The sequence below is a fragment of the Sporisorium graminicola genome, chromosome SGRAM_8 (genome assembly GCF_005498985.1).
Source record: "Sporisorium graminicola strain CBS 10092 chromosome SGRAM_8, whole genome shotgun sequence".
NCBI lineage: Eukaryota > Fungi > Basidiomycota > Ustilaginomycetes > Ustilaginales > Ustilaginaceae > Sporisorium > Sporisorium graminicola.
In genome coordinates this window covers 1,129,550-1,154,091 of record NC_043738.1, presented here as the reverse complement: position 1 = coordinate 1,154,091, position 24,542 = coordinate 1,129,550, and the positions used below count along the sequence as shown (strand labels likewise).

The 24,542-nt window shown below is 55.9% G+C and overlaps 11 protein-coding genes across 11 annotated transcripts; 5 read left to right on the top strand and 6 right to left on the bottom strand.

Annotated features, from left to right (window-relative positions):
- Window positions 1-159: 159 nt before the first annotated feature.
- EX895_006153 (uncharacterized protein) lies at window positions 160-2,472 on the bottom strand (the record flags this gene model as incomplete). Its single annotated transcript, XM_029886745.1, has 1 exon — window positions 160-2,472. One exon carries the CDS (start codon window positions 2,470-2,472, stop codon window positions 160-162), a length of 2,313 nt encoding a protein of 770 aa, XP_029737058.1.
- Window positions 2,473-3,164: 692 nt separating this feature from the next.
- Window positions 3,165-4,026, top strand: EX895_006152 (uncharacterized protein; the record flags this gene model as incomplete). The annotated part of the gene is made up of 2 exons (XM_029886744.1): window positions 3,165-3,696; window positions 3,788-4,026. The coding sequence occupies 2 exons, from the start codon at window positions 3,165-3,167 to the stop codon at window positions 4,024-4,026; spliced, it is 771 nt and encodes a 256-aa protein (XP_029737057.1).
- A 602-nt stretch (window positions 4,027-4,628) lies between these two features.
- EX895_006151 (uncharacterized protein) lies at window positions 4,629-5,730 on the bottom strand (the record flags this gene model as incomplete). Its single annotated transcript, XM_029886743.1, has 2 exons — window positions 4,629-4,997; window positions 5,593-5,730. 2 exons carry the CDS (start codon window positions 5,728-5,730, stop codon window positions 4,629-4,631), a joined length of 507 nt encoding a protein of 168 aa, XP_029737056.1.
- Window positions 5,731-6,374: 644 nt separating this feature from the next.
- EX895_006150 (uncharacterized protein) lies at window positions 6,375-11,983 on the bottom strand (the record flags this gene model as incomplete). Its single annotated transcript, XM_029886742.1, has 5 exons — window positions 6,375-10,073; window positions 11,269-11,397; window positions 11,494-11,600; window positions 11,691-11,823; window positions 11,933-11,983. The coding sequence occupies 5 exons, from the start codon at window positions 11,981-11,983 to the stop codon at window positions 6,375-6,377; spliced, it is 4,119 nt and encodes a 1,372-aa protein (XP_029737055.1).
- A 334-nt stretch (window positions 11,984-12,317) lies between these two features.
- Window positions 12,318-12,755, top strand: EX895_006149 (uncharacterized protein; the record flags this gene model as incomplete). Its single annotated transcript, XM_029886741.1, has 1 exon — window positions 12,318-12,755. One exon carries the CDS (start codon window positions 12,318-12,320, stop codon window positions 12,753-12,755), a length of 438 nt encoding a protein of 145 aa, XP_029737054.1.
- A 305-nt stretch (window positions 12,756-13,060) lies between these two features.
- Window positions 13,061-14,515, bottom strand: EX895_006148 (uncharacterized protein; the record flags this gene model as incomplete). Its single annotated transcript, XM_029886740.1, has 6 exons — window positions 13,061-13,281; window positions 13,378-13,490; window positions 13,563-13,673; window positions 13,763-13,796; window positions 13,890-14,308; window positions 14,397-14,515. 6 exons carry the CDS (start codon window positions 14,513-14,515, stop codon window positions 13,061-13,063), a joined length of 1,017 nt encoding a protein of 338 aa, XP_029737053.1.
- A 624-nt stretch (window positions 14,516-15,139) lies between these two features.
- Window positions 15,140-17,494, top strand: EX895_006147 (uncharacterized protein; the record flags this gene model as incomplete). The annotated part of the gene is made up of 1 exon (XM_029886739.1): window positions 15,140-17,494. The coding sequence occupies one exon, from the start codon at window positions 15,140-15,142 to the stop codon at window positions 17,492-17,494; it is 2,355 nt and encodes a 784-aa protein (XP_029737052.1).
- A 729-nt stretch (window positions 17,495-18,223) lies between these two features.
- EX895_006146 (uncharacterized protein) lies at window positions 18,224-19,831 on the top strand (the record flags this gene model as incomplete). Its single annotated transcript, XM_029886738.1, has 1 exon — window positions 18,224-19,831. One exon carries the CDS (start codon window positions 18,224-18,226, stop codon window positions 19,829-19,831), a length of 1,608 nt encoding a protein of 535 aa, XP_029737051.1.
- A 180-nt stretch (window positions 19,832-20,011) lies between these two features.
- On the bottom strand, window positions 20,012-21,124 carry EX895_006145 (uncharacterized protein; the record flags this gene model as incomplete). The annotated part of the gene is made up of 1 exon (XM_029886737.1): window positions 20,012-21,124. The coding sequence occupies one exon, from the start codon at window positions 21,122-21,124 to the stop codon at window positions 20,012-20,014; it is 1,113 nt and encodes a 370-aa protein (XP_029737050.1).
- Window positions 21,125-21,860: 736 nt separating this feature from the next.
- On the bottom strand, window positions 21,861-22,488 carry EX895_006144 (uncharacterized protein; the record flags this gene model as incomplete). The annotated part of the gene is made up of 2 exons (XM_029886736.1): window positions 21,861-22,268; window positions 22,363-22,488. 2 exons carry the CDS (start codon window positions 22,486-22,488, stop codon window positions 21,861-21,863), a joined length of 534 nt encoding a protein of 177 aa, XP_029737049.1.
- A 1,285-nt stretch (window positions 22,489-23,773) lies between these two features.
- On the top strand, window positions 23,774-24,496 carry EX895_006143 (uncharacterized protein; the record flags this gene model as incomplete). The annotated part of the gene is made up of 2 exons (XM_029886735.1): window positions 23,774-23,797; window positions 23,951-24,496. 2 exons carry the CDS (start codon window positions 23,774-23,776, stop codon window positions 24,494-24,496), a joined length of 570 nt encoding a protein of 189 aa, XP_029737048.1.
- Window positions 24,497-24,542: the final 46 nt, after the last annotated feature.

Sequence of the window (24,542 nt, the reverse complement as noted above, 5' to 3'; positions counted from 1 at the left end):
TCAACCTTTGCCTTCAGCTTCTTACACACTCGCTCATACTCAGCCCGCTCTGCTGATCAGCAGAAATTAAGTAACTGGTGGAAGTCGCGAAGTCAAATAACAAGAGTGTAAGCGATGATGGTGATGATAACGCCATTCACATTCTCCAGCTTCTACCACCTAAGCAGCCGCCACAGGATTCACCCCCGAAACAGATGAACCCAGCCCTGACTTACTACGCTCACGCCTCGCCTCCTTGAGCGCCTCCAACCTCTCCTGCCACCTGTTTACCTGCAGCAGCTTCTGCTCCAGCGCCTGCTTCTCCTCTTGCAACGCCAACCTCTTCTCAGCATCCAGCTCCGTGAAAACATAGCCACCCTGTCCATCGTACTGCAACACATAGCTGTGGTACTTCCACAACGACGGACGGTGAGAGACCGTGAGCATGGTGATGCCCAAGTCGGTTGCGTGGTCGTACATGATCTTCTCGATCTCGAGCGTCACTGCCGAAGTGCATTCGTCGAGGATGGCGTACTTGGGCTTGTGGTAGAAAAGACGTGCCATGGCGATGCGCTGCTTGTCACCGCCCGAGAGTGCGTCTCTCCACTCGCGCTGGACGTCCCACCCGCCCTCGCGCGCGACGATGTGCTCGATCTGCAGCACGCGCAGGATATCGAGCAAGTCTTCGTCGGTCTTTCCCCGGGCGCGCATCTCCTGCACCGTGTGCGGATAGATGATCTGGTCGCGCAGCGTGCCCAGCGAGAGGTACGGTCGTTGCGGGATATATGTGAACTCGGACGTGGGCGGCTTCTTGACCTGCCCACCGTACACGGGCCACAACCCACCGAGGATACGGAAGAGCGAACTCTTGCCGCATCCATTAGGTCCGATGATGAGCAAGTGCTGGCCCGGCTGCACGTAAAAGCTGAGCTTGGGCACCAAAATGTCGCCGTTGGGACTGACGATGGGCACATCGCGGAACTCGACCCCTGCCGACCTCGACGTGTCTTCCTGAATCGTTCCCCTTCCCTTGAGCACCAGTGCGTTCTCCTCGATCGATGCCGACGACACGAGCTTCTTTTCGAACTTGCCCGCCTTGATCGCATCCATTGTGTCCAGCAGCTCCGAAACGCGCGCCGTGTATCCAGCCAGCTCCGAGATCTCCTTGTACGAGTACATGACACGGCCAAATGCATCCGATGACGACAGCAGCAGACGACGGTTGGTGACAAACGACTCGGTTCGCGATCCCATGTCGAGACCCTTGCCGCCGCCTGGCAGGCGGACGAACACAGGGACAGCACAGATGCAAAGACCAAGCGCACCCCAGGTCCATTTGATAATACCCTCTTCGGTCATGCCGTGGATGATGCGAATGCGGTACACACGGTTGACGTGCTTGATGAGCGAGAAGTAGGCACGCTCGATCACATTCTGCTCGGCTGCCTGTCCTCGGAAGAGTGCCACCTCCTCGGCGTTCTCAATGAGACGGGAATGGTTGAAGCGGAATTCGCCCTCAAGCTGCTGCTCCGTCGCTGCATACTGACCGAACGGAGGCGTCAGCTTGCGTAGCAGCGTGGCAGACGCAGAAACAAGCAAGTTGATACCGATAAGCGCCTCGGCTCCTACGCGACCACTGAGCTGGTAATTGTACAGACAGACATCCAGAATGGGCTTGGCAAAGTTGCTGTAGATCTCAGCGAGCGACTTGCTGAACTTGGCCACGTCGACCGTGATGAGCTGGTCGGCGTTCTTGATGCGATCGTCGAGGTTGCCGAGCTTGTAGAAAGTCATATCAGTGAGATAGGCGTCGTGGACACGCTTGGTGAGTCGGCTGCGGTACGAGAGGGCGAGCTTAGATTGGAGGAACTCGATCATCGAGTTGGTGTAAGTGGCAGGCACAGCGACGGCCATCCACCAGAGAATGCCTGTGATGAACTGGCGGGTTTGCGAGCGAACAAGCGCCGAAACGATTCTGCCGTCGAGATCGGCGACGTAGAGCGACAGCATGGTTCGCAGCACAAGGAAGAGGGTGTGGAGCATAAGAAGACCTGCCTCCTTGGATCGCCAACCTGGCACCACGATGCGGAGGATGCGTTTCAAGCGCTCGAAGAAGACGGCGTCCACCTCTACGCGTGGACCTCTACTTTTCTTGCCGCGGCGCCCACCGCGCCCTCGAGAGGAGGAGTTGTCGACCTCCTCGACTTGCTGCGAGCCAGGCTTGGAAGCCTGCAGCGAGCCCTCTGCCGCCTTCTTTGCATCCTCGGCGTCCTTCTCTGTGGGATCTGGTGTGGGCTTTTTTGGCTTCTTCTTAGCACCGGTACGTAGGGAGCGTGTGACAGTGTGAAGGATGAAGAACATGTACGAGATACGGAGGACGCGTTGGATGGTAGCATGGTTACGACGGTAGGCCATGAAGAAGTTGATGCCATACGTCATGCCCTGCATTTTGAGCTCGTCCAGGATAGGACGAAGCCGAGACTGGATGGCCATTTTGGGCGGAATATAGGGCCAAGTTGGTGCGCTTAACTAGAAGGATGGAATGAGGGTGACAACGTGCCAGAAAGGCGATGCTGTGGTGGCTGACAGATGTGATGTGCTGGTGAGGTTGACCGTCCGTGACCAGAGAAAGGCGCCTACCGGAACGTATTGCGTGAATCCGTCGCCAGTCGATTCGTTCCGATTGTCGTGGGGGAAGGGAGCAAAGGTGGCTGGCAAGTCGATCGAAAGGGCGACAAAGAGGATAAGAGGAGTAAAGAAGGTCGTAGTTGGCGGTGTTCAGAAGCATGCAGGCTGATAAGTTAGCGTGAGATTTGGCGGAACGGTCTTTTCCAACACAGAACAGCAGCCGTTGCTGTCACACGCAACGCAGAATTGCAAGCTTGTCTTGGAAGGGCGTGTGAAAGTGGCGCTTGCTGCAGCTCACAACTCGATCGGACTGAATAAAAAGGGCTGAGCCCCGCAAAAGCACGCCAACGAGCCGGATGCAGGCATCAGACGACTCTCGGCTTCATTTCTCCGATCTCGTCATTGGAAATCTCGATTTTGATATCAACCAGACTTGCAATCGGGAGATACTGGCGCGGGGACCGACTGACACTTTTTGGAGGCTCCTGCCTTAGCATTCACAAGTTCTTTCCCAATCCTCACCCTGCCCTCCAACCCAACCTCGCTCAAGTCAAGCCATGAGCAGCAGGGAGCACGCCACAGTCTACAGCCAACCGGCCAACACGGGCTCAGGTATCCACGAAAACACCCAACTCGCTTCGGCCATCGATGCACTCAAGCACCATGCTAACCCAGTCCGCCTCGAAGACTTTGCGCTCTCCCAAGGATTACCCGCCTTGCTCAACCCGAACAGCGGGCTGTTCCAACGTTTTCGATCGCACGACCGCGTGACCTACGATGCCAAAACGGACTTGTGGATGTACAAGCCGGATTACGATCTGCGTACGCCTGCGGATCTAGTGGCTCTGTTGAAGGCGAGGTTTTTGAATCCCGGTGGCAGTGGCGCAAGGAACTCGTCGGCGGCAGGGATGAGGCTGGCAGAGCTACGGGAGAGCTATCCTGCTGCCAGGGATGCGATCGAGGAGTTGAGCAAAGTAGAGCCAAGGGAGGATAGGGAGGTCTTGGTGTTGAGGGGGCAGAGAGATGGCGCCATCAAACAAGTGTTTTGGAACCCGCTTCGAGGCAAGGATGCGAGAGGCGTCGATGATGGTACGTGCCGCTCGAACCGACTCACTTCACTGAAAGCGCCTCTTCTCACCTTCTGTCAACTCTACCTCTGACTTTGGGCTTCGAACAACAGAATTCAAAGAACTCTGGCACGAACTCAAGGTCCCAGACCTCGTCGACCTACCCAAAGAACTCGAACGCGAAGGTCTCTCTACAACAGATATGCTCGATAGCCCCATCTCAGCCGCTCAACTTGCTGCCAATGCCAAGAACAAAAAGAAGAAAAAGGGAGCAGGCGCTCGACGCGTCAAGTTGCTCAACACCCATTTGGAGGGCGTCGACCTCTCGCAAGACTTTGTCAAACCTTCCTAGGCCTTCATATCTCCCAATCTGTGGATCGGAGGAGGTAGCGAAAGGGAGGTTTTACGGTCTCTGGTATATCTCAGCATCCTCATCGTCATCCTCATCGTCATCATCATCGTCATCATCATCGTCATCGCCATCATCATCATCAGCATGGACTCCCGTTTGTATTTGCTCTACTCATTTGTATTTCTAACACTATCATCTTGTCAACTTCGTTCTCTACGTGTCGAGTGTTTCGTTGTGTGAACCGGCCAGGCGCGCTTTGAGCTCCTCAGGCCAAGTTTGTGGCCGGTAAAGAAAGGTGAGCACAGGGTTTGACAAGGTCGAGATCGTGACGGCATGGCCTTCTCACATTCAAGCAACACGAGGGTTCACACTCAGAAGCACAGCATTCGAGCAGCCCCTCGTCTCTCTCGAGATTCTCTCACGACGTGATGGAGTAAAACCCACTCCATCCACACCGGCTCTTGTGTAGATCTACGTTTCGGATTCTTATTCATGAGTGTGCGGCTTGAAACACAAGTGGGAAGCCAAAATCAAGCTCGAACAGCGTCAAATAATCGGACCGGTCTGTTCAGCAGAAGGCTCTGCACGTCGGTTTTGCGCGATTAAGATCGGCCAAGCGCAGCCTGGAGAGCGGTGTAGACCTCGATCTCGATCTCAGCCTCGGCCTTAGCCTCTGCGCTCGAGCCAGACGAAGCGACGCGCTGGGCCTCGCTGAGTGCCGAGCGGACCGCCTCGGCGGAGAAGTTCTCGAGCGGGTATGCCTCGATGGCGTTGACTACGAGCTTGTTGTTGGGGTGCACGGTGGCAAAGCCGCCGGAGACGAACCACTTCTTGCTTCCGGAGGACTCGACCACCTCAAGCACGCCCGGACGCAGCTCCTCCACGGCGGGAACGTGCGAGGCGAGGATACCCATGTCTCCTGACGCCGAAGCGATGTTCACTTGCGTCACCTCGGTCGAGTTGTAGATGGCCTGTGTGTTGGAGCAAAGGTCAATAATCGGTAGGTATCAGTTTCCTGCTTTTGGCCTCGGATTGCGCTCAGCAAAGAGACGTCGACTGTTGGGGGTTTCCGTGAACAGGGCTGTTATTGTTTTGTCGGTGGGGTCCCGCTCCAGCGCGAACCGGGGACAGACGCTACCATTCTGTGCGCGATGCACGTCGGCTGGTCCGACATCTTTCTCTTGCACAGCTTTCTTGCCTCGTTCCACCATTCATGAGACTGATGAAACGATAATTGAATCCCTGATGCTGACCACTGGACAGCAAAACGACAACCCGACCATTGCTGCCTCCAAGTTCCGACAGCATCTCCGCCTAGTTTGCGGGTGTCTGCGTGCTTCTCCTTCTTCATGCAGATACGTGTCCTCCTAGACAGACTAGGGGAAGCGCAGATTGAAATCCACCCGACAACATTGATCTCTTCCATGCCAGCGATATCTGAAAAGGCCGACAATATATGATCTGCTGTGTCTGCATCTTTGCAATCCTTGTCGGCAGGGTTGGAACAGTCGTGGTGACGGTCTTTGATCAAGTGACAGAATCGGGTGTTGGAGGTCGGATTCTTACCTGGTGAGGAAGGATGAACGAGAGCTTCAGCTTGTCACTGACGGCCTCGGCGTAGCCACGGCGGGCGCCGAGCTGCGAGAGGGGCGTAGGGGCCTTAGTGGCGCGGACAGCGGATCGGAAGGCGGCACGAGCGATCATGATGTATGTGTCTGAGAAGAAGGTGAAGGGACGACGATGAGGAGGAGGAGAAAGAAGGTGGAGTCGCTGATGCTGATGATGGCGAGCAGAGCGCGAAGAATCCAACAGCAGCGCGGCCACGGCTCGCTCGTTTTCTCTCGCACGCTGCAAAGTGCGCCGCTGCTGGCTTGAGCGACGATGAGAGATTTCTTCTGGTTCTGGCTGCCTTTGGGTCCTCTCGCTCTTTCTGCCGGAGGCAGGAATTGGAGTTCTACGTCGAGGCCATTTTGTATTCAACTTGGCCTCGATTCTGGCTTTCAACACGAACCAGGGTCAATTTCACGGGTCCATTTTCAATTCATTCTATTCGACTTTTTGCTTGGAGGGCAACACCCACAGGCAGAGTGCAAGAGGCCCTTTTCCGATCAACTTTGCTTCTACGCTCACAGCCAGCGCCGGAGGGGTCCGGTTGTAATGTTGTGCCTTTTCTATCGTGCGATAATTCGATGATTAAGCAGTCGTTGCCTCAAGCACAACCATACTATCCGCTCTATCACCCAAAGACATCTGTTCTATGTAATGCAATGGATACCGAATACGTTTGATACTATTCAGTGAATCCTGCAAACGAGCTCTCGCCGAAACATGAATCGAGTAAAGAGAGGCTATGGCGACCACCAGCTCTTTGTTCGAGCTGTGCTCTGCTGGCCCGCCAACATGCGCAAGATGCTGCTGCCCTCCTCGTCCTTGCTCGTGGGCGAAAAGTCGGTAGCAGCCTGGAGACTGGGAGGTGTCCGCTTAGCTTGACGAGCCTGGACCGCTGCCTTGATGCGACTCACAAAGTCCTTCCCTCCTTGTCCCTTGAGGCCGAGATTCAGCTTGGCCTCGTCTCGCATCCATGAAGCCACCTCAGCGGCGCCCGAGACATCTCCAAGTGCCAAGTACGTCTCGATCAGGCGGCAAAACAAAAAGGAAGGCAGAACATTGGGAGGACGCTGCATCAGATTCCGCACCACACCATCGGCTGGTGCGGCTGCAGCATCGTCCGCGCCGCCCTCAATGCCGGTAGGAGACTCCACACTCGCTTCTGACGACGTCGGCAACGTCGCTGCCGCTGCTGCACTCGTGTGCGCCCGAGCTTGCTGTCGCTGGCAGCCTACAAATCCATAGTCCAGCATTTCGTTCAGATCGACAGAGACGAGCTCGCCATTTCTAGCGTTGCCTGCTTTCCACAATGGCAGGTTCTGCCGGTAATCGTCGCCCTTGTCGAAGAACCTGGTCCATCGCAGCGAGTAGACGATCGAGTCCACGCACGCAATCCACTGCGAACGCCTCTCTTCTTGACTTCTCTGTCTGGCAGTCCGAACAGCTGCAGGATGTGACTCGCCAGTCATGGTGCCCGTCGGAAGAGAAGCCTGACGGTCGAACAAATTGCCGGCGCTGCAAATCGCAGACAGAGCTTGCAAGGTTGTGCGCAGGTTCACCACGTCCTCGCTGCGAGCGCTGACTTTCATCAGTCGAGTGGCAGCCTGGACGAGCTGGAGGCGCTTTCTGGGCAAAGGCTTCTTTCCTGCGTTCTGTACTTCTTCCTGCCTGGCGCCATCCGCAGCGAGGTCGCTCGCGGGGACTTGCACGGCCTGCATCGACCTCTCGAGCAGGCTTTGGGCCAACTTCTCGAGAAAAACAGGGTCCGCCGTCCATCCGTTCTGCAGCATGCGGTGAATCGTCTGTGTGACTTTGAAAGGAGACACCTCTGGTGAGAAGACGGCACGCATCGAGGCCACATGCCTTAGGCGGGAGTCAAGTCCGACGGCTCTGCTGAATCGAAAGAGCTTCTCTGTCAAATCCAGGCGTTCCTGGGCCAGAACTCGTGTGATAAGCATTGTAATCAACGCGGGCGTGGGCTCCATCGGGGCGAGCTTTGGAAGCCTCTCCAATCCGGCGTCAGCCTCCTCTATTCTGCCAGCGGTCCTTGCTCTACCCCGTTTGCCTGCCGAGGCAGCGGCCGAACAATGTTGGATGAAGAGGTTCACTGCCTTGTCTGCGTTGATTTCCACAAGGCCTCCTAGGAGAACGTAAATGTCCACCTGGTCCGGGATCCGTCGCAGAAGTACAATTTTGGCGAGCGCGTCAAATGCACCAGCCACGTCCTTGGCAGTGAAGCAGGCACCCGCTAACGAGGTGAGGCGGTAGTGCGTCCAGTCGATGGGAGTACATGCTTGCCTGAATACGTCGATGACGAACCTAGCCTTGTCAAGATGCTCGAGAGAAGGTCCGACATCGCGCGATACTTTGAGGGCGTCGCTGCGTCTGCTGACCGAAGGGTGATGACAGAGGTTCTTCACGAGCGGGCCGAGGTACTCTGTCGAGATGGCAAACTGTCGATCCGAGTCGTGCATCAGACGAACCTGGCGTTCGATGAGAGGGTCCACAATACGAACCGATCCAATCCTTCGAAGAGTAGATCCAAGCCGGGATGACTCGTTGGACTTGGCTTCGTAGCGTCGGTGACTCCAAAGTTGGAAAAGCTCAAAGGCTTCTTCGGTCAATGCTGCTTCGGCCAACAATGCGACCAGTCGTGATCGTTGGCGTTCACCAAACCGCAGATTCAGTTGCCCCGTCACAGCATCGGTCAGGGGTAGAAGACGAAGGGCGCGGAGAAGCGCTGTTACCGTAATCCTCTGACCTCTGGACAGGAGCTGCCCGAGGATCGCAAGGAACGTATCCGTATCCGTCATCAGCCCGTCTCGAGCCAAGACGTGTTTGCTTGCGGTAGGCAGGCATCGGGTCAAACCAGCCGACGTTTTGGCTTTGACAAAGAGGGTGTATGCTTCGGCGGCTAGGTGCAGGGCATCCACGGTACGAGCAGCATCGCAAAAGTCCTGCAAATCACGATTTGGTAGCATGGCAAGAAGACGCTGATCGCTGCGTTGAAGCGAGTAGAGAGCCTCGATCAAACAAGACTTGTCGTTCTGGCCCACGAGATGTGTGAAGACGTTGCGCGTACAGCGGAATGGTACATTCAGCAAGGAGCGCAGCTCAGCGGAGTTGCGGCGGTCGTCAGCGTCGAGCATGTCGAGTCGAAAGCTTGCGGTGAGACTTTCGAATGCCTTACGGTACTGCACGCCACCTTTTGGCCTGTGCGCCATGACGCACTTCATAGCGATGAGACGAAGGGAGACATCCATGCAGATCTGCTGCAGCTCGGCTTCCGACGGTCGAGGCTGCCCTTCATTGGCTGCAGATGAGAAGAAGGCTTCGAGGGCAGCGAGGTACGTCTTGCCATCGCGCACGGCATCTTCGACCGCCTGCTGTGGCAATGCGTTGGTGTCTCTGAGAGCGCGTACAACATCGAGGGCAGCTGCGAAATCACGCAAATTCGGCTGCAGGTAGTATGCGATCAACTGTGCCCCTTGGCGGGCGGAAGGAAAGTCTGGCGTATGCGCTTCCAGGTGAGCTCGTAGGGCATTGATGATGGGAGCAAGCTCGAAATTGTGGAGGTGCATGGCAAGCTCGAGCAGGCGCATGGTCTCGCCAACGGGAAAGTTGGTTGGGATTCTGACTGATGCGCCGTGCGCAGAGGACGACATGAGAGTGGATGGCGTCGTGTCGTCATCGCCCTTGGGCGGCGTGCTGGCCTTGCTCGATGGACGGACCCGGATGAGGTCGTCTAGCATGAGCATGAACACGTTGAGGATGGCAGCATTATGAAGCATGAACTCGCCGCTATTGCAACGTACGAGGATGGCACGGAGCAGGTTGTAGCGCTCCTCTGTTCCAGGATAGATGTGAAAGTAGCCGGGCTTCGCCTTGGTGTTGGTCATGTCTGTTCCGATGATGTCCTCGAGGAGTAGGGCAAGCACACCTCCGAGGCCGTCCTTGCCAGCCCTCTTGATGAGCGAAAAGATGTCGAAGTGGGAGAGGGCGGACAGGCTCTGCGGATCGAGCTCTCGCAGCATCAAGTAGGCGTCAATACGGTGAAAGCCAGGAGGAAGCTGTGCCTTGGTCTGTCGGTACTTTTCTTTATCGCACGCAACCGATCCAGTCAGAAAGTCGAGAAGTAGCTGGACGGGGAGTGTGGGCTGGAATCGAGAGCACGACTGAATGGCTGACGATGGTGTAGAGAGAGTGCGATCTGGTGGATGCGTACGTGACCACTGCGAATGGGAGTCTTTCAAGACATTGTCGCGGTGACTGTAAGCGTCCGCATCGGATAATGGAGGTTTCGGATTGGACTGAGATCGATAGGCAAGGATGTCGGTGGCTCTAGAATCAAGTGTGGGTGCCGAGACGGGTCGCAAGCGCTTGGTCTTTGCATGAGCTGCATTAGGGAAGGGTGGGTCGTGGAGAACCGACTCGATGCCCTGTTGGTCCACAGAGACAGATACGTTCGGCGAATGAGTGTGCGTCCTGTTAGTGCGCGCAGCGGATGAGAAGTACCGTGCACTTCGAGAGACTTGCTTTTGAGGTGAAGCATAGCGCGGCTGAGGAGGTTCCCAGATACGATACGAGCACTCGGCTAGCGGTGGTGTGAGCAATGCTGTTTCCGCTACGCTTTGCGAGCGAGCAGCTGATGATCTGAGTGCCGAGCAGCCTGGGCCCAGGCATCGAGGGCCAATCATGCCATCACCCGTGCACTGCCCTGCTTGGCGACGACATGTGAGAGCAAGACGTGGGGAGTATGCTTGGTCGCGGGCAGAGAGCACGTTAGGACTAGCTCTAGATCGATTCGGAGGACCCCGCTTCCAGTCGAAAGCTTCCGTCGGAAGTGAAGCGCCGTCGTGGCGAGGTTGGTGTGTCCTTGGTGTGTCCAACGGAAGAACGGCAGGTGCTTGGGTGACCTGATCGGTGGTCCCGGGGCAGGATGATCGAGTGGAGAGTCGTAGCGCGCTCGTACAGGCCGGTCGCTTTGTGGAGTGATGATTTGGACGCAAGGATAGGGAGGTGGGATCGACTCAGCTCCATGAACCCCTTTGGTCGTGATGGAGAAAAAGCTTCGGAAGCTTCCTACGCCAGAGAAAAACGTCACCTCGACAACCTTCCGAAATGTCACAAAAATCTCGAAGGGCAAAGCACACACGATCTGACCGCCACCTCGAAACCAATTCCGCCTCCTGCTGCCCTTTTTTTTCTCGAAACGACCGTCAATTGGTCAGCAGCCAGCAGAGACCCTGAACAGGCTTTGATAATAGAATTCTTCCACATGTAAGTGTCTACGGGCTAACATTATCATCAGAAACAAATCCAGTCTGTTTCATGGGCATGCCAACCTGCGACAGACACATCATGAGGGGACTGGAACACGAGCTGTTGTTACAAGAGTGCAAGGTTACAAGAGTGCAAGAGGATTACATGACGACCTGGTTGGAGACTTGACTAGGAAGCTGCTGAACCAGATTGTCCTGCGCCTCGACTTGTTGGGGTCTGCTGTTCGGCCCTCGCTTTCTGTAATGATGAATTAAAGAAGGCAATCGTGGGAGAAGAAGCCTCGTCAGTGGTTGCTTCTACACAGGGTGACTGAGAACGGTCGTTCTTAGCGGTTTGAGAGCGGAAACTCACCAGACGGATCATCTCGACGGTGGTTTGCAAGTTCTCCTGCTGTCGAAGCACGGTCTCCTGCAGTTGCTCCAGGTTCTTCGTCAGGAACTCGACCTTTTCTTGGTACATCTTGGTAGCGTCGCTTGTTGACTAAGGGGGAATAAAATCAAAGAAGGTGTCGCGAAAGTCCGCCGTGTGAGTGATCGGTGACCTTCGCTCCTTGTTCTATTTGCGCTAGTCGCTCACCTTCTCGACGAAATAGCCCGTGCCCACGTCGACGATGACATTGTCGAGATCCGAAAGCTTTCCAGGCACGTAAAGCGATGATGTCAATGGGATCAGAGTCGTCTTGTCTGTGGTAGCGAACAGAAGATGGTAATGTTAAGCAGACATGCCCCGGTTCTGGCCAATCCCTGCTCTTGATAACACCTCCCCAAACGCACCTTTGTTCTCAGGCTTGATGGTGGCGACGCTGTCAATGCAGCTTTTGAACTTGGCCTGCGCTGCTTTGAGCTGTCCGAATGAAGAGGTAAGATGCTGCACTTCTGTCTCGAGTTGCTTCTTCACTTCGAGAAGCTGAGGGGACGAGGAAGAGAGTATTGCGGGTGAAGTACAAAACAGCACACGAGGTGTCAGCTTGCATGCTTTGCTTGTTGAGCAGGAATCCGGACGGTGCTGAGCTTACCTGTTGGACATCCAAGGACATCAAGTCCACTTGCTGACCCTTGGAGCCCATCGTTGCGGAACTAGATTGCGGTGTTGGTGTTGGTGTTACAAAGTGTTGGTTCAGTTTGACTCGTGATCGACGTGCACCGGCACTGCTTCCTCCACCACACCCACTCAACCCTTTCTCGCCTTGTGGAAGACGGAACTCGGCGAATTTGGCTTGTCAGGGTGCAAAAGCTTCCTTTTTGGGTTTCATTTCCAAAAACTCACTTTTTTCCGTTCGTATCCTTCTAAACACCAACGAAGCAACGAGAAGCAAGCCTCAGCACAAACTTTATCATCGTGCTCAACCGTGATTGCACTCTTTTCAGCATCGAGACCGACCCGCTATCATTCACACCAGAATGGGAAAATCATCCAAGTTCTACAAGAAGCCCTCGCTCAAGGAGAAGCAGGCGGCTCAGGGCAAACTGCGATCTTCAACATCCTCTGCTGCAACCAGCTCGAGTGCGCCAGTGTTCAAACAGGTTGCTGTGCAAAAAGCCGCACTTACTGGCCTGGCGCTCGAAAAGAGACAGGCTCTCGAGAAAAAGTCTCGTCAGAAGGAAGAGGCGACTCGTGCTGCGAAACCTGTCTTCCGACAAGCAGCCGCTGCGTCAACGCCAACCACTGCATCGAGATACGAGCAGGACGATGAAGACGAAGGTGACGATGATATGGTTGGGGGTGATGTTGAAGTGATCAAGAGGCGTCCACGCAACCGTCAGAGGAAGGATTGGGGTCCCATGCCCAAGGAGATGGGCATCGATTACTTGAAGCAATGGAATTCTCGCCGCTCTTGATAATGCGCTACACCCTCTGCATCCCAACATCACGCATCACGGCGCCCTCTCGCATCGCACAGCCAACGCGCTATACCCAACGTCATCTACGTCTCTCTCAGGCCTTACCTCTGCCTCGGCGCTCTTCCCGCCCTGCCCTCTCACTCGCAAGAACCTAGCACTTGTACCAGTATCCGTCTTACTTTGTAGCAATACCATTTGTAGCAATACCACTTGACAGCTAAACAGCATCAGAGTCTCTATTTCAGGCTGTTTCGATGGAACCTTCTGACAAATTTGATGCCTAGACATTGAATGCGGACCGCTTACTTCTTGGCAGGCGCAGGGTACTCGTAGAAGCCACCCTTCTCGCCACTCTTCTTGCCGAGCTTGCCCTGCTTGACTAGGTCCTCGAGCAGCTTGGATTCGGAGACTGCCTCGGCGTTGATTTCGCCCGTCTTGACGCGCGTTTCCCTCCAGCCTTTGGCGATGTGCGAGAGTGTGTCCAGACCGACAAGATCAGCCAGCTCGAAAGGTCCCATGGGGTCTGTTGAAAGGCGCGAGATTAACTCTTGTCAGCTACGGGTTCTGGCGGGGTTTCTTTCCTAAACGAAAGAAGGCGAGGGTTTAGCGTTTTACCTACATCCAGCACCAAGCTTCATTGCAATATCGACGTCCTTGGCGGTAGCCTCACCTCGCTCAACCAGACGAATGGCTTCCAGCATGTAGGGAACGAGCAATCGGTTGACGATGAATCTACGCAGTCAAGAAGGAAGAACAGTCAGTGTCCTGCAGTTGAGGCATTCAATGCGCCCTTTGAAAACTCACCCGGGAGAGTCGATGCAAGCGACCGGCGTCTTGCCCATGCGCTTGGCCACCTCGGTCAACGAGTCAAAGGTATCGTTGCTGGTCTTGGTGGTGCGAATCACCTCGACGAGCCTGAAAATCGTCCGAAACAGCAAAGCAGGTTCTGGTGTCAGCAGGGAAGGAACTCATCATTTGCACAATATAGCGTGAGTAGTGCTTACTTCATCTGAGGCACGGGGTTGAAAGCATGGAAGCCTGCGAAACACGGACAAAGTCAGAATGCAAACGAATCAGCCGGCCGTTTTCACAGCAATGAGCAATACTCCAAAGGGAAAGCTGGGAACCCACCTCCGAATAGCGCTTGCCTTTCAGCAGAGACAGCCTCAGCAACGTCGGTGATGGACAGCGAGCTGGTGTTCGAAGCGAAAAGAGCGTCCTTGGGAGCCTTGCCATCGAGGAAGCCAAACAAATCCTTCTTGATGCCGACATTCTCGATGATAGCCTCGATGACCAGGTCGGTGTCCTTGACGGCTTCCGCAGGATCGGTGGTGACCTTGATCGAGCCGACGACACCCTTGACAAATTGAGCCTGCTCGTCAGCGCTTGACTCGGCCATGGCTTTTTTGGCGATACGAGCGAGGGACTTGGAGATGATGTTCTGGCCGTTGGCAAGCGCCTTGTCGGTCACGTCCGAGAGCGTGACATTGAACTTGCCCTTGTGAGCAAGCACCTGGGCGATACCAGCGCCCATGAGACCAGCTCCGAAGCTAAGAAGAAGCAGGGAAGTACAAAGACGGAATAGGTCAGCACTTGCATCGACAATGCGCGCACTTGTGTTCTATCTAGCCAACTTACACTGTGATATTCTGTACGTCCTTGTTCTGAACCATGGAGGTCGAGAATGCACGGGCAGCTGATCGGCTCATCGAAGGAGCAACTCGCAATGCAACTCGGGAGGACTGGAGCATCATCATTTTGGGTCAAGGCAGGGATGTACCGGATAGTCTCGGTTTCGTGAGGAAAGGTGGATGGAGGTGGAGAGAGCGAAGGTATAGTTGCAACGATGATCGGCAGGAAGAGCGTCTGTCGGATGAGGCCGCAACAAGCCATGCCCTTTCTTCTTAGCAGCAGCAGCACAGCATCGCTGGGTGTTTGCTCCGTGTGTAGCGCATAGCACACTGAGCTGGCTGACTGGACGGCTGCCTGTGGAGAGTGCAAGCCCGGGCCATCCGGTCAGGCAAGCCGACCCTCTTTTTTGGCAGGCTGCTTTGCGCCTTAACGTCACTACCGAGCGTGAAAAAGACTAGAACTCGCAGTTCCCGCCCCGCACCGAGGTATGCTCTAACATCGTTATTGAACGTCAAGATATTGCTGACTACGCATGACAATTCCAACAACAAAAACAACAGCAAAAAAGACTCTCGAGCCAAAATTTCGAAAGGGACGAACTTTTTTTGGCAGCTGCACCTCTTGCAAACTGAGCCAATTCCATCTTCTTGTCCTTCGCTTGTCTGTTCATCACGCCACCTGATTACACCATCACCCTTTGGGTCCATCCCTCAGATTGTCTTCGGTAAACGGAGTCGACCGCAACACAAATGTCAAACGCACAAGCAAGCACGAGCGCAGACGCCGCTCGCCCGTCCAAGCGCAGTAAGATGGGCGCTCCCGAGGTCGAGACCATCGCCAACCCATACTTGGCTCACCGGAACGGAGACGATGCTTCCACTTCTACTGCCGCTGCCTCTGGTGGAAAAGGCTCGCTAGCAGACGACCATCCGCTCGCCGGACTCATCCCACGCAAGGTCACTGGCGCTCAGGCACGAAAGGTCATGGAGGGCGACGTCAACCCCTTCTCCGTAGTGCCCAAGCCGTTTTCGAACGAGTACAAAAAGATCCTCGCAAAGAGAAATGACTTGCCTGTCTACGCACAGATGGACGACTTCTATCAGATCTTCAATGACAACCAGATCATGGTCATGATCGGCGAGACGGGTTCGGGCAAAACCACCCAAATCCCGCAGTTTGTAGCCTACTCGGACCTGCCCAACACTCAAAAGACCAAGGGGGCCGACGGCATCTTGGCTCCTCGCATGATCGCATGTACGCAACCGCGTAGGGTCGCTGCCATGAGCGTGGCCAAGCGTGTGGCCGAAGAGATGGACGTTTCGCTCGGCAAGGAGGTCGGTTACACGATCCGTTTCGAGGACGCCACCGATCGCAGAACCACCTTTTTGAAATACATGACCGACGGTATGCTCTTGCGCGAAGCCATGCACGATCACAACCTCGAACGCTACAGCTGCATCATTCTCGATGAGGCGCATGAACGTACGCTTGCCACGGACATTCTCATGGGTCTGCTCAAGGAGGTGGTGCAGAGGCGATCGGATCTCAAGCTAATTGTCATGTCCGCCACCCTCGACGCGCTCAAGTTCCAAAAGTACTTCAACAACGCTCCCTTGCTCAAGGTTCCTGGTCGAACCTTCCCTGTCGAGACCTTCTACACACCCGAGCCCGAGCCGGACTACCTGGAAGCCGCGATCCGCACCGTCATCATGATCCACCAGGCCGAAGACGCAGGTGATATTCTGGTCTTCTTGACGGGTGAGGAGGAGATCGAAGACGCCTGCCGCAAGATAAAGGCGGAGGCCGACGACCTTGCAGCTACCAATCCGGATCTCTGCGGACCGCTCAAGGTGGTGCCACTCTACTCTTCGCTGCCACCGGCACAGCAGCAGCGCATCTTTGACGCCGCACCGGCCCCCCTGACGCCCAACGGTCCTCCTGGCCGCAAAGTCGTTGTCAGCACCAACATTGCCGAGACCTCTTTGACGATCGACGGCATCGTGTACGTCGTCGACCCGGGCTTCAGCAAGCAAAAGGTGTACAATCCTCGTATCCGTGTCGAGTCACTGCTGGTGACGCCCATCTCCAAGGCTTCAGCACAGCAGCGTGCAGGACGTGCTGGACGTACGCGCCCGGGCAAGTGCTTCAGGCTGTACACCGAGAAGGACTGGGCCAACGAGCTGATCGAGCAGAGCTACCCGGAGATCTTGCGAAGCAACCTGGCCAACACGGTGCTCGAGCTCAAGAAGCTCGGCATTTCGAACCTGGTCACGTTCGACTACATGGACCCGCCGGCGCCCGAGACCATCATGCGTGCGCTCGAGCTGCTCAACTATCTGGCGGCGTTCGACGACGAAGGCAACCTGACACCGCTCGGCGAGATCATGGCCGACTTCCCGCTCGACCCTCAGCTAGCCAAGATGCTGATCGTCAGTCCCGAGTTCAAGTGTTCCAACGAGATTTTGACCATCGCTGCTATGCTGTCGGTGCCCAACGTGTTTGTTCGACCCAACTCGCAAAAGCAGCAGGCGGATGCGGCTCAGGCCGAGTTCGCCCACCCGGACGGCGACCACCTGACGCTGCTCAACGTCTACCACGCGTACAAGACAAACTGCCGCGACAATAAGACCGCGGCCGACTGGTGCTGGCAGAACTATCTGTCGCACCGTGCCCTGATGCAGGCGGACAATGTGCGCTCGCAGCTGCAGCGTTTGATGGAGCGCCACAATCTTGACTTGGTTTCGACGCCGTTCGAGGACAAGCGATACTACACTAACATCCAGATGGCGATCGCATGTGGCTTCTTCATGCAGGTTGCGCACCGTGCAGGAGGCAACAAGAAGGCGTTCCAGACGATCAAGGATAACCAGGTGGTGTCGCCGCACCCGTCTTCGACACTCGACCACGCCGCCGAGTTTGTCATCTACCACGAGTTTGTGCTCACCACGCGCAACTTTATCCGCACCATCACTGAAGTCAAGCCCGAATGGCTGTACGACTTCGCGCCCGCTTACTTTGACCCCAACAACATGGACGGAGAGGTCAAGCGCATCATGAGTTCGCTCAAGGCTAGCAAGGAGAAGGGTGCCAGCAAGCGCAGGTAGAGAGCCGGCAAAACCTGACATTGCTGCTGTTCGTCTCGTTCTGCAACTATCCATCTTGGACCCGACACATTTGTACTTAACGTAGATATCCATTGCATCCCACCTCAAAGCAAGGTCTGGTTCGTCGTCTGTGAAGCGCCCCGTGCAAAGCAAGCGTTGCCGTGCGTGTTTTCGCAGAGTCAGCCTTCGGGTCAGGCGCGTGCAGTTGAGCACGGACTTGAATTGTGTGTTGGATTCCACCCAAGTGTGATTTTGTGGAGAGATGGACTGGTGAAGCGTGATTTTGGGAGACAGCGCTCGCAAGCAAGCCGTGAGACTTTTGGCGTGATGATGCAAAGTTCCCACCTTTTTCATCACTCGACTCAGCACGGTCGGCCTTCTTGCACCCCTCACAGCCAACGACCCTCATCTACCAGGAGGCAGCTACCGCTCTGCGATCAACCCATCTCCCTTTAGCTTCGTGCTCTCGTCTCGTTGTTGGTGGGCGAAGTTGATTTGAGCCTCGCAGTAGTTGAACCCTGGCTTCTGGTGACAGTTCTCGCTGCACACAACTAGCGCAGTTTCCGCACGACACGAGCGACAAAGGCAACCTCCTCCATTGTCGACGAGACGTTAGCTGGCTACTTCTTCAGCGAGCACAGCAACTTCCGCGCTGTCAGGCATCAGATCAACGACACCCACCTCTCCTTGAAACAGGTTTGTAGCTCTCGCTGCGGATCCGCCCGCAACATGGTGGCAAGTTCCTCTTCGAGAAACGCCGGCGGCGTCTTCGGCATGTTTGGCGCCGCAGCACAGCATCTCAACACGCAGGATCAAAACAGCAATGCATTTGCTTCCACCTCGGGTGCTTCGATCTGGGACGAACCAGGCCGCACCATGGACCTCGTCTTCATCATGGACGCAACAGGCTCCATGGGCAGCTACATCAACTCGGCCACCAAAAATATCGAGACCATCTGCGAAAACATCATCCGCTCCGAGCAGCTCAGCGGACCAGGAGCGCTCCGCATCGGTCTCATCGCCTACCGTGACCACCCACCGCAGGACCATACCTATGTTGTCAAGAATTTTGGCTTCCACAACAAGGTCGAAAAGGTCAAAGAGGCGCTCAAGACACTTTACGCTTCCGGGGGCGGCGATGGTCCTGAAGCCGTCACGGCTGCCATGAAGGCTGCGCTCGACCTCGACTGGCGTCCACACGCTACCAAGCTTGCCGTCTTGATCGCCGATGCTCCACCTCACGGCATCGGTGAGTATGGCGACGGCTTCCAAGAGGGTTCTCCCGATGGTCAGGATCCGCTGCGGCTCGCACGCCAGTACGCAAAGGCGGGCATCCCGCTCTTCATGATTGCATGCGAGCCTGCACTCTCGGGCTACCAGCATGCTGCCGACTTTTTCCAAGGTCTTGTCCAGATCACCGGCGCCATGCTTGTCCCACTCACTACCGCCAGTCTTTTGAGCCACGTCATCCTGGGTATCGCGGGCGAAGCAATGGATCTCGAACGACTGCACCGCGAAATAGGCGATGCCATCGCTGAGCGCATCCAGTCGCTGAGCCTGGAAGGAGGGCAGACGAACCCGATGGACGATGTCGCCCGGGAGCTTCACGAGAGGCTGCTGCTGCGCAACGAAAACACCAAGCAACTCTACATTGAAAGCATCTATCGCGACACGGAAGAGTCGCGCCACAATATCCAGGTGTGGGCTACAGCACCAGACCTTGCCGCGGCCAAGCCCAACATCAAGCGTGTCGCTGGTTCGCGTCTCAGTGATAAGTACCTGCAGACCAAAAGAGCCACGTCGTCGTACAAGCCGTACGTGCCGTTCCCCAAACCAGCCGGTGGCACAAGCTCGAGTAGCGCTTTCGGCAGCTCCACGTCCTCGGCCTCTTCGCCGCCATCGTTCTCGCAATCTGGCTCGCGCAAAGTCGTGGCCGAATTCAGCGCCTTTAGCGCAAGCCCAGGCATGAGCTTCCAACACACGGGTTCGCCGCCGTCGACCAGCACGCCCACGTTTGGCAGCGTTCCGCCTCGCATTCAAAATGGCGGGTTCGGTTACAAGGGCCCGGAAGGATTCGCCTACCGCAGCAGGGATGCAGCCATGATGGACGACGATGACGATGACGACGCGCTGAGGGTCGACGGCACGTTTGCAGCCGAGGAGGAAGAGGCCAAGGACTCCAAGGCGCTGCCGGTGGAGGTTGGTGAGGATGGTGTGATTCAGGTGCAGGGTGAGGATGGACAGACGCTGGCGTACCGACAGGGAGCCATCTCGTTGGATCAGGTGAGGAGGCTGGCGATGCAGTCGGCTTACCGTGGAGGGCTGGCTTCTGATTGACAGAAAGGGCGGCGTAAGTCAGAAGAACAGTTGTTCCACATCCGTGAATGCAATTCATCTGTTGTTTGCAGAGGGACACGCACATTCTCGGATCGCAAAAGAGCAAGTTGATTGCGAAAGAACAGCTTGACTGTGAACAAGTCGACCGAAAAGCTGGCCCTGGTCCACTGAGAGGGGTATCTAGGACAGCCAGCTGTACAAAGCGGCGCTGGTGAGAGCCTGCACGGTCCAAGCAGCCGCCAGTATCATCGCTGGAGCGAGCCTTTTGAGCCTGCCTCCGCCCTTTGGCAGCACGGTGGCGATGGCGACGCCGGCATTGAGGCTGGTGAGGAAGGTGCGGATGATCCAGACTAAGTGGGCCCTGCTGCTGTGCTGCGGCGGCGGGGAGTCGGAGTGCAGGTGCGAGTGGTGGGGGAATTTCGTGTTCCAGAGGAGGACGAAGGTGAGGAGGAGGAGCGGAGAGAGTTGGGATAGCAGAAGGGCTTTGCTGGGTGTGAACGGGTTGTTGCTGAGGCGGGCTTGGGCGGGAGCGGAGAAGTGGATGGTGGAGTGTGTGAGGAGCGTGACGGTGAGGTGGAGGGCAGCGGTTTCGGCCAGAGTGATGAGAAGCGTGTTGGAGTACGAGATGAGGGTGGAGAGGACCGCATCCGCCTCGGCGCCAGCCACCGCTCGGGCGGTCCAAAGTGGGACTGCGCTGCAGACCGCACGGATCGCATTGTCTTCGGTGGAAATCGTGCGCGGGGTGAACAGCGAGGGGAAGAACATGCCCGCCTGCATAGGCAGATGCATAGACAGCACCCCGGCAAACCTTTCCGACACCTTCGTCCGGCCTCCTTTCTCCACCTCCCGCCACGCCGGTAGCGGCGGCTGCACGCACATGTAGAACCACCTGATATACGCATCAACCAGCGATAGCGCCAAGACCCGCTTCAGCAGCTCCCATATCTGCCGCCCCGCGCCGTCACGCCCATCGTGCGCAACAGCAGCTGCAGAGGACGGATGAGAAGAAGCGAAGATGCTTGAGCGGTTGAAGAGCAAGTGCCGGTAGGCTTGCGGTTTGGCGAGAATCAGGTCGATAATCACGATGGGTAAGTCGTGTTCGAGGTACTCGTCTGCGAGCACGACCGCTGCTGCGCTTGTCTTGTCGCTGCTGCTATTGCCCTTATTCAAAGAAGCTTTCGCGGAGACAGGCGAGCAGATTTCGGAAGCGCACGGAGAGAGCACGATGTGGTCCTGACCATATCGCATGTACAGGGACTCGACGGGTGTCGCGCAGTGGATGCAGATCGGCATTGTTGCAACTGCTTTTCGGTGTCCTGCGTCTTGCTTGTGTGTCTATCGTTACGCGCGGCCAGTGGAAGGGATGATGAGCGCTCTACTTGCCGCTGCGATCCTAAGCGCCGTCATGTGAGGATGATCGGTAGCATGGCGCGGTCGATGTTGAGGGTTAGGGTGGTAGCAAAGAGCAAAGAGCAACGAGGCGGCGTTAGTTGATATCAAAATTTCGGGCTCGTGCGTTCGACTGCCGCTCCACAATCACTGTTTTTCCCTATTGTGTCTTCGCAGCATCTCAGTTCGTTGCTTGAGAACAGCATCTCAAGGTGCTCTCACCACAGCTTTACCTCGGAACCGCAGCACCCAGCATCGCAACCTAGGGAACTCAACAGCGCGGGATGGTATTCGCGGCTTTGCAATTGACGCAAACATCACCTCACAGACAAGGTGAGCATCGGAATCGGTCTGCGTCTGACAACACAGGTTGCTAGCAAAGCACGGTACTGCATCGTTTCGACACTTTGATCAGACGAGGGTGGATAAGAAGTCGAGAGGTGCATGATAGAATTGCAAGCAGATGCCAAGAAACTTGTTGTGTTTTCGAGTCTGGAGTTTTGAAGGCTGGAGGGGGAAGTGGAAGACACCCGCTCATCGATGGCTGCTCGACGAGAAAGGCAAAAAAAATAGTGTTACAAGTATCGCGTGTGAGTGTGTGTGTGTGTGTGGATTCGTAATCGAGTCGCCAAGGCTCCGCTTAGAATCCGGGAGGACGCAAACCCTGGGGAGACTGCTGCTGGGGCTGCTGGGACTGACCCGGAATGCCTGCCGGTGCAGCCCCCGGTGCTGGAGCCAGCATGTGCTGTGCGCCCTGCTGTTGAGCCATCATCTCCTTCTCCTGGGCGACGATCCTCGACTCGTCTTCGACAGCCAATGCAAAGGGAAGACCGACGAGCAGTGCCGAGGTGGTAACAACCCAGACGAGTTTGCCGGCGAGAAGCGAGCCGGTGAAGGCATATGATGTGGTGGTGTTAAACGTGGATGCAATAGAACGGCGTGTGCTGGGCGGGATGATGTCGCGAAGAGCAGAGAGACGCTCCCAGATGGATTCCTCGCGGAGAGCGAGGCCTCGTTCGGAGACGTCCGAGTCGTCGGAGAAGTCGGACTGTGGTGATCAGATGCAAAGAATATGGGTGAAATAAAGGGGTCAGCAATTAGGTCGTACCTCGCAGCCCAGAAATGCAAAGTGAACCACTCACCTCAGCATCAGAGTCCTCCTCCTCCTCCCAATCGTCGTCGTCAGCTGCAGCGGCTGCGGCAGCAGCAGCACTACTTCGCTGCTGTCGAATGATCTCCTCGTCGGGGACTTCTTCCAAGCGGACCATGTTGAGATTGTGTGACTACGAAAGTTTCCAGTAAGCTCCGTTAGGGTGAGGTTGATGTGGCGAAGCGGTGACCAGTGTTATATAGTCCGTCCGTGAATACTTGCGAAAGCGGGTGATGGTGAAGAAGAGTAAAGTGAAGGACTCCACAACGTCAAAAGTGGAGAGAGATCACGAGAGCGAGCGAGAATTTCAACGATTCTCAACTCTCAACCGGAGTGCAGCGACTTGCCCTTTTGTCTGCATCATCCTTCCAAAATGGCTCCGTTTATGGCTCCGTTTTCCGGGCGAGTTGCTGCTGATCAAGCTGCTCTCTCGACATCCTTGCTACGCTGTCTCTCAAAAAATTTGCTCGATCAAGGAAGGACAAAGGCAAACAAAGCAGCTCAACAGTCCGGTCTAACACTCACATTTTTCCCAAAGAGCAAAACAGCTAAAGCGAAACACAAACAGCAAAAAAGAAAGAACTGCAGCACCTAGGATTCCCGCGTGGTCCCCCACCGCAGTACTGACTAGGCCATACCTTGCTTAACTTCGCAGATCGGACGGGATGCGGTGCTTTCAAGGTTCTATGGCCGCAGATACCTGTGATCCAGGTGTAGTTGTATATAATCTGATCCTTTGCAGGCTTGGGTCGAACTGTGTTCTTGCGCAAAGTGAACGATGTCAATGTTCAGGGCCAACCTGGGGAAGAGGTGATATCTGTGATGCGTTCATGACGTTTTTCAAAGCAGATAACGAGATCGCCTTCTCGTGGACAGGGTCGCGCAACACAGCAGCAGAAGCCAAGAGAAGTTAACAGGCTCCGAAAAGAGCTAAAGTGGCAAAGGTTTGGTTGGCCGGGGGTCAGAAAATCGTTCCACGTCTTCGTCTTGGATTCCGCTCGGCAGCTGCGCTTCCGCAACGGGTCGATGAATGCGTTCTCGTCGAGGGAAAATTGATTTTGAACCACACCCAATGCCGAAATACGGCAGCAGCAGCAGCAGCAGCGACAGTCCATTCTAATCTCGTCCAATAATCAGCCTTATTCGCCACGCACACGCGGTCTTTCCCTCTCACTCAACTCAGCCAAAAGCAGCGGCAGCAGCACAGCAGCACAACAGTCTTGCAGCCCAACAGCCCCCACAGGCACGCTTCGAGCGTTCCTGCAAGCCGAGTTCTTCTTGAGGGCAATTGTTGTTTGCACCCTTGCTTCCTACCCTCTCATCCACTACCACCACCCAGCCACCCCAAACCCCCTTATCCTTCGACCACTCAAGCTTTCGAGCGAGGGCAGCATACTTTCATCATGAGCGCAGCTATTGGAAACATGGTAAGCACCCTCCTCCTTGCTGTAACCCGCCCGTCGGATTTGAGCTCGTTACGGACCAGTGCTTCTCGCATCGGAGTAAGCTAGCTTGATGACTGACAACTGGCCTTGGGAAAATGCCATTCTCTCCCGCCTTTCTTCTGCCTCACTGCACAGGCTTTCATGTTTGGCGCCATGCAGGTTGCCAAGCGCATTCCCTTCGACGACAAGCCCGAGTACATCCTGTACGCCCGTGGCGCCTACGTTGCCGTTCAGCTGCTCTGCCTGGCCATCTACTACTACTGCTCGTACCGCGTCAAGAAGACCAACGATCTCACCGTGATCAAGTACGTCAACGCCAAGAGCCCCATGTCGCAAGAACCGGGCGAGCTCGTCACCACCACCAACCGCGACTACGACCTCGCCGAGATCTCCAAGTCGACCCGCGGCATCCTCATGGGCTGCGCCATGGTCGGCTTCATGCACCTCTACCTCGGCTACACCAACCCGCTCGTGATCCAGTCCATCCTGCCGCTCAAGAACGCGCTCGAATCCAACATGGCCAAGATCTGGGTCTGGGGCCAACCCGCCACTGGCGACCTCAAGCGTCCCTTCAAGGCTCCCCCCGGATTGTTCGGAGCTGCTGGCCAGGCCGGACCCCAGACTGATAAGGCTGCCATTAAGGAAGCCGAAAAGGCTGGCTCCGGTAAGAAGGACGAGTAAGGCGATTCCGCTCGACAATCAGGCCCGGATCCGCTCAGCATTCTGT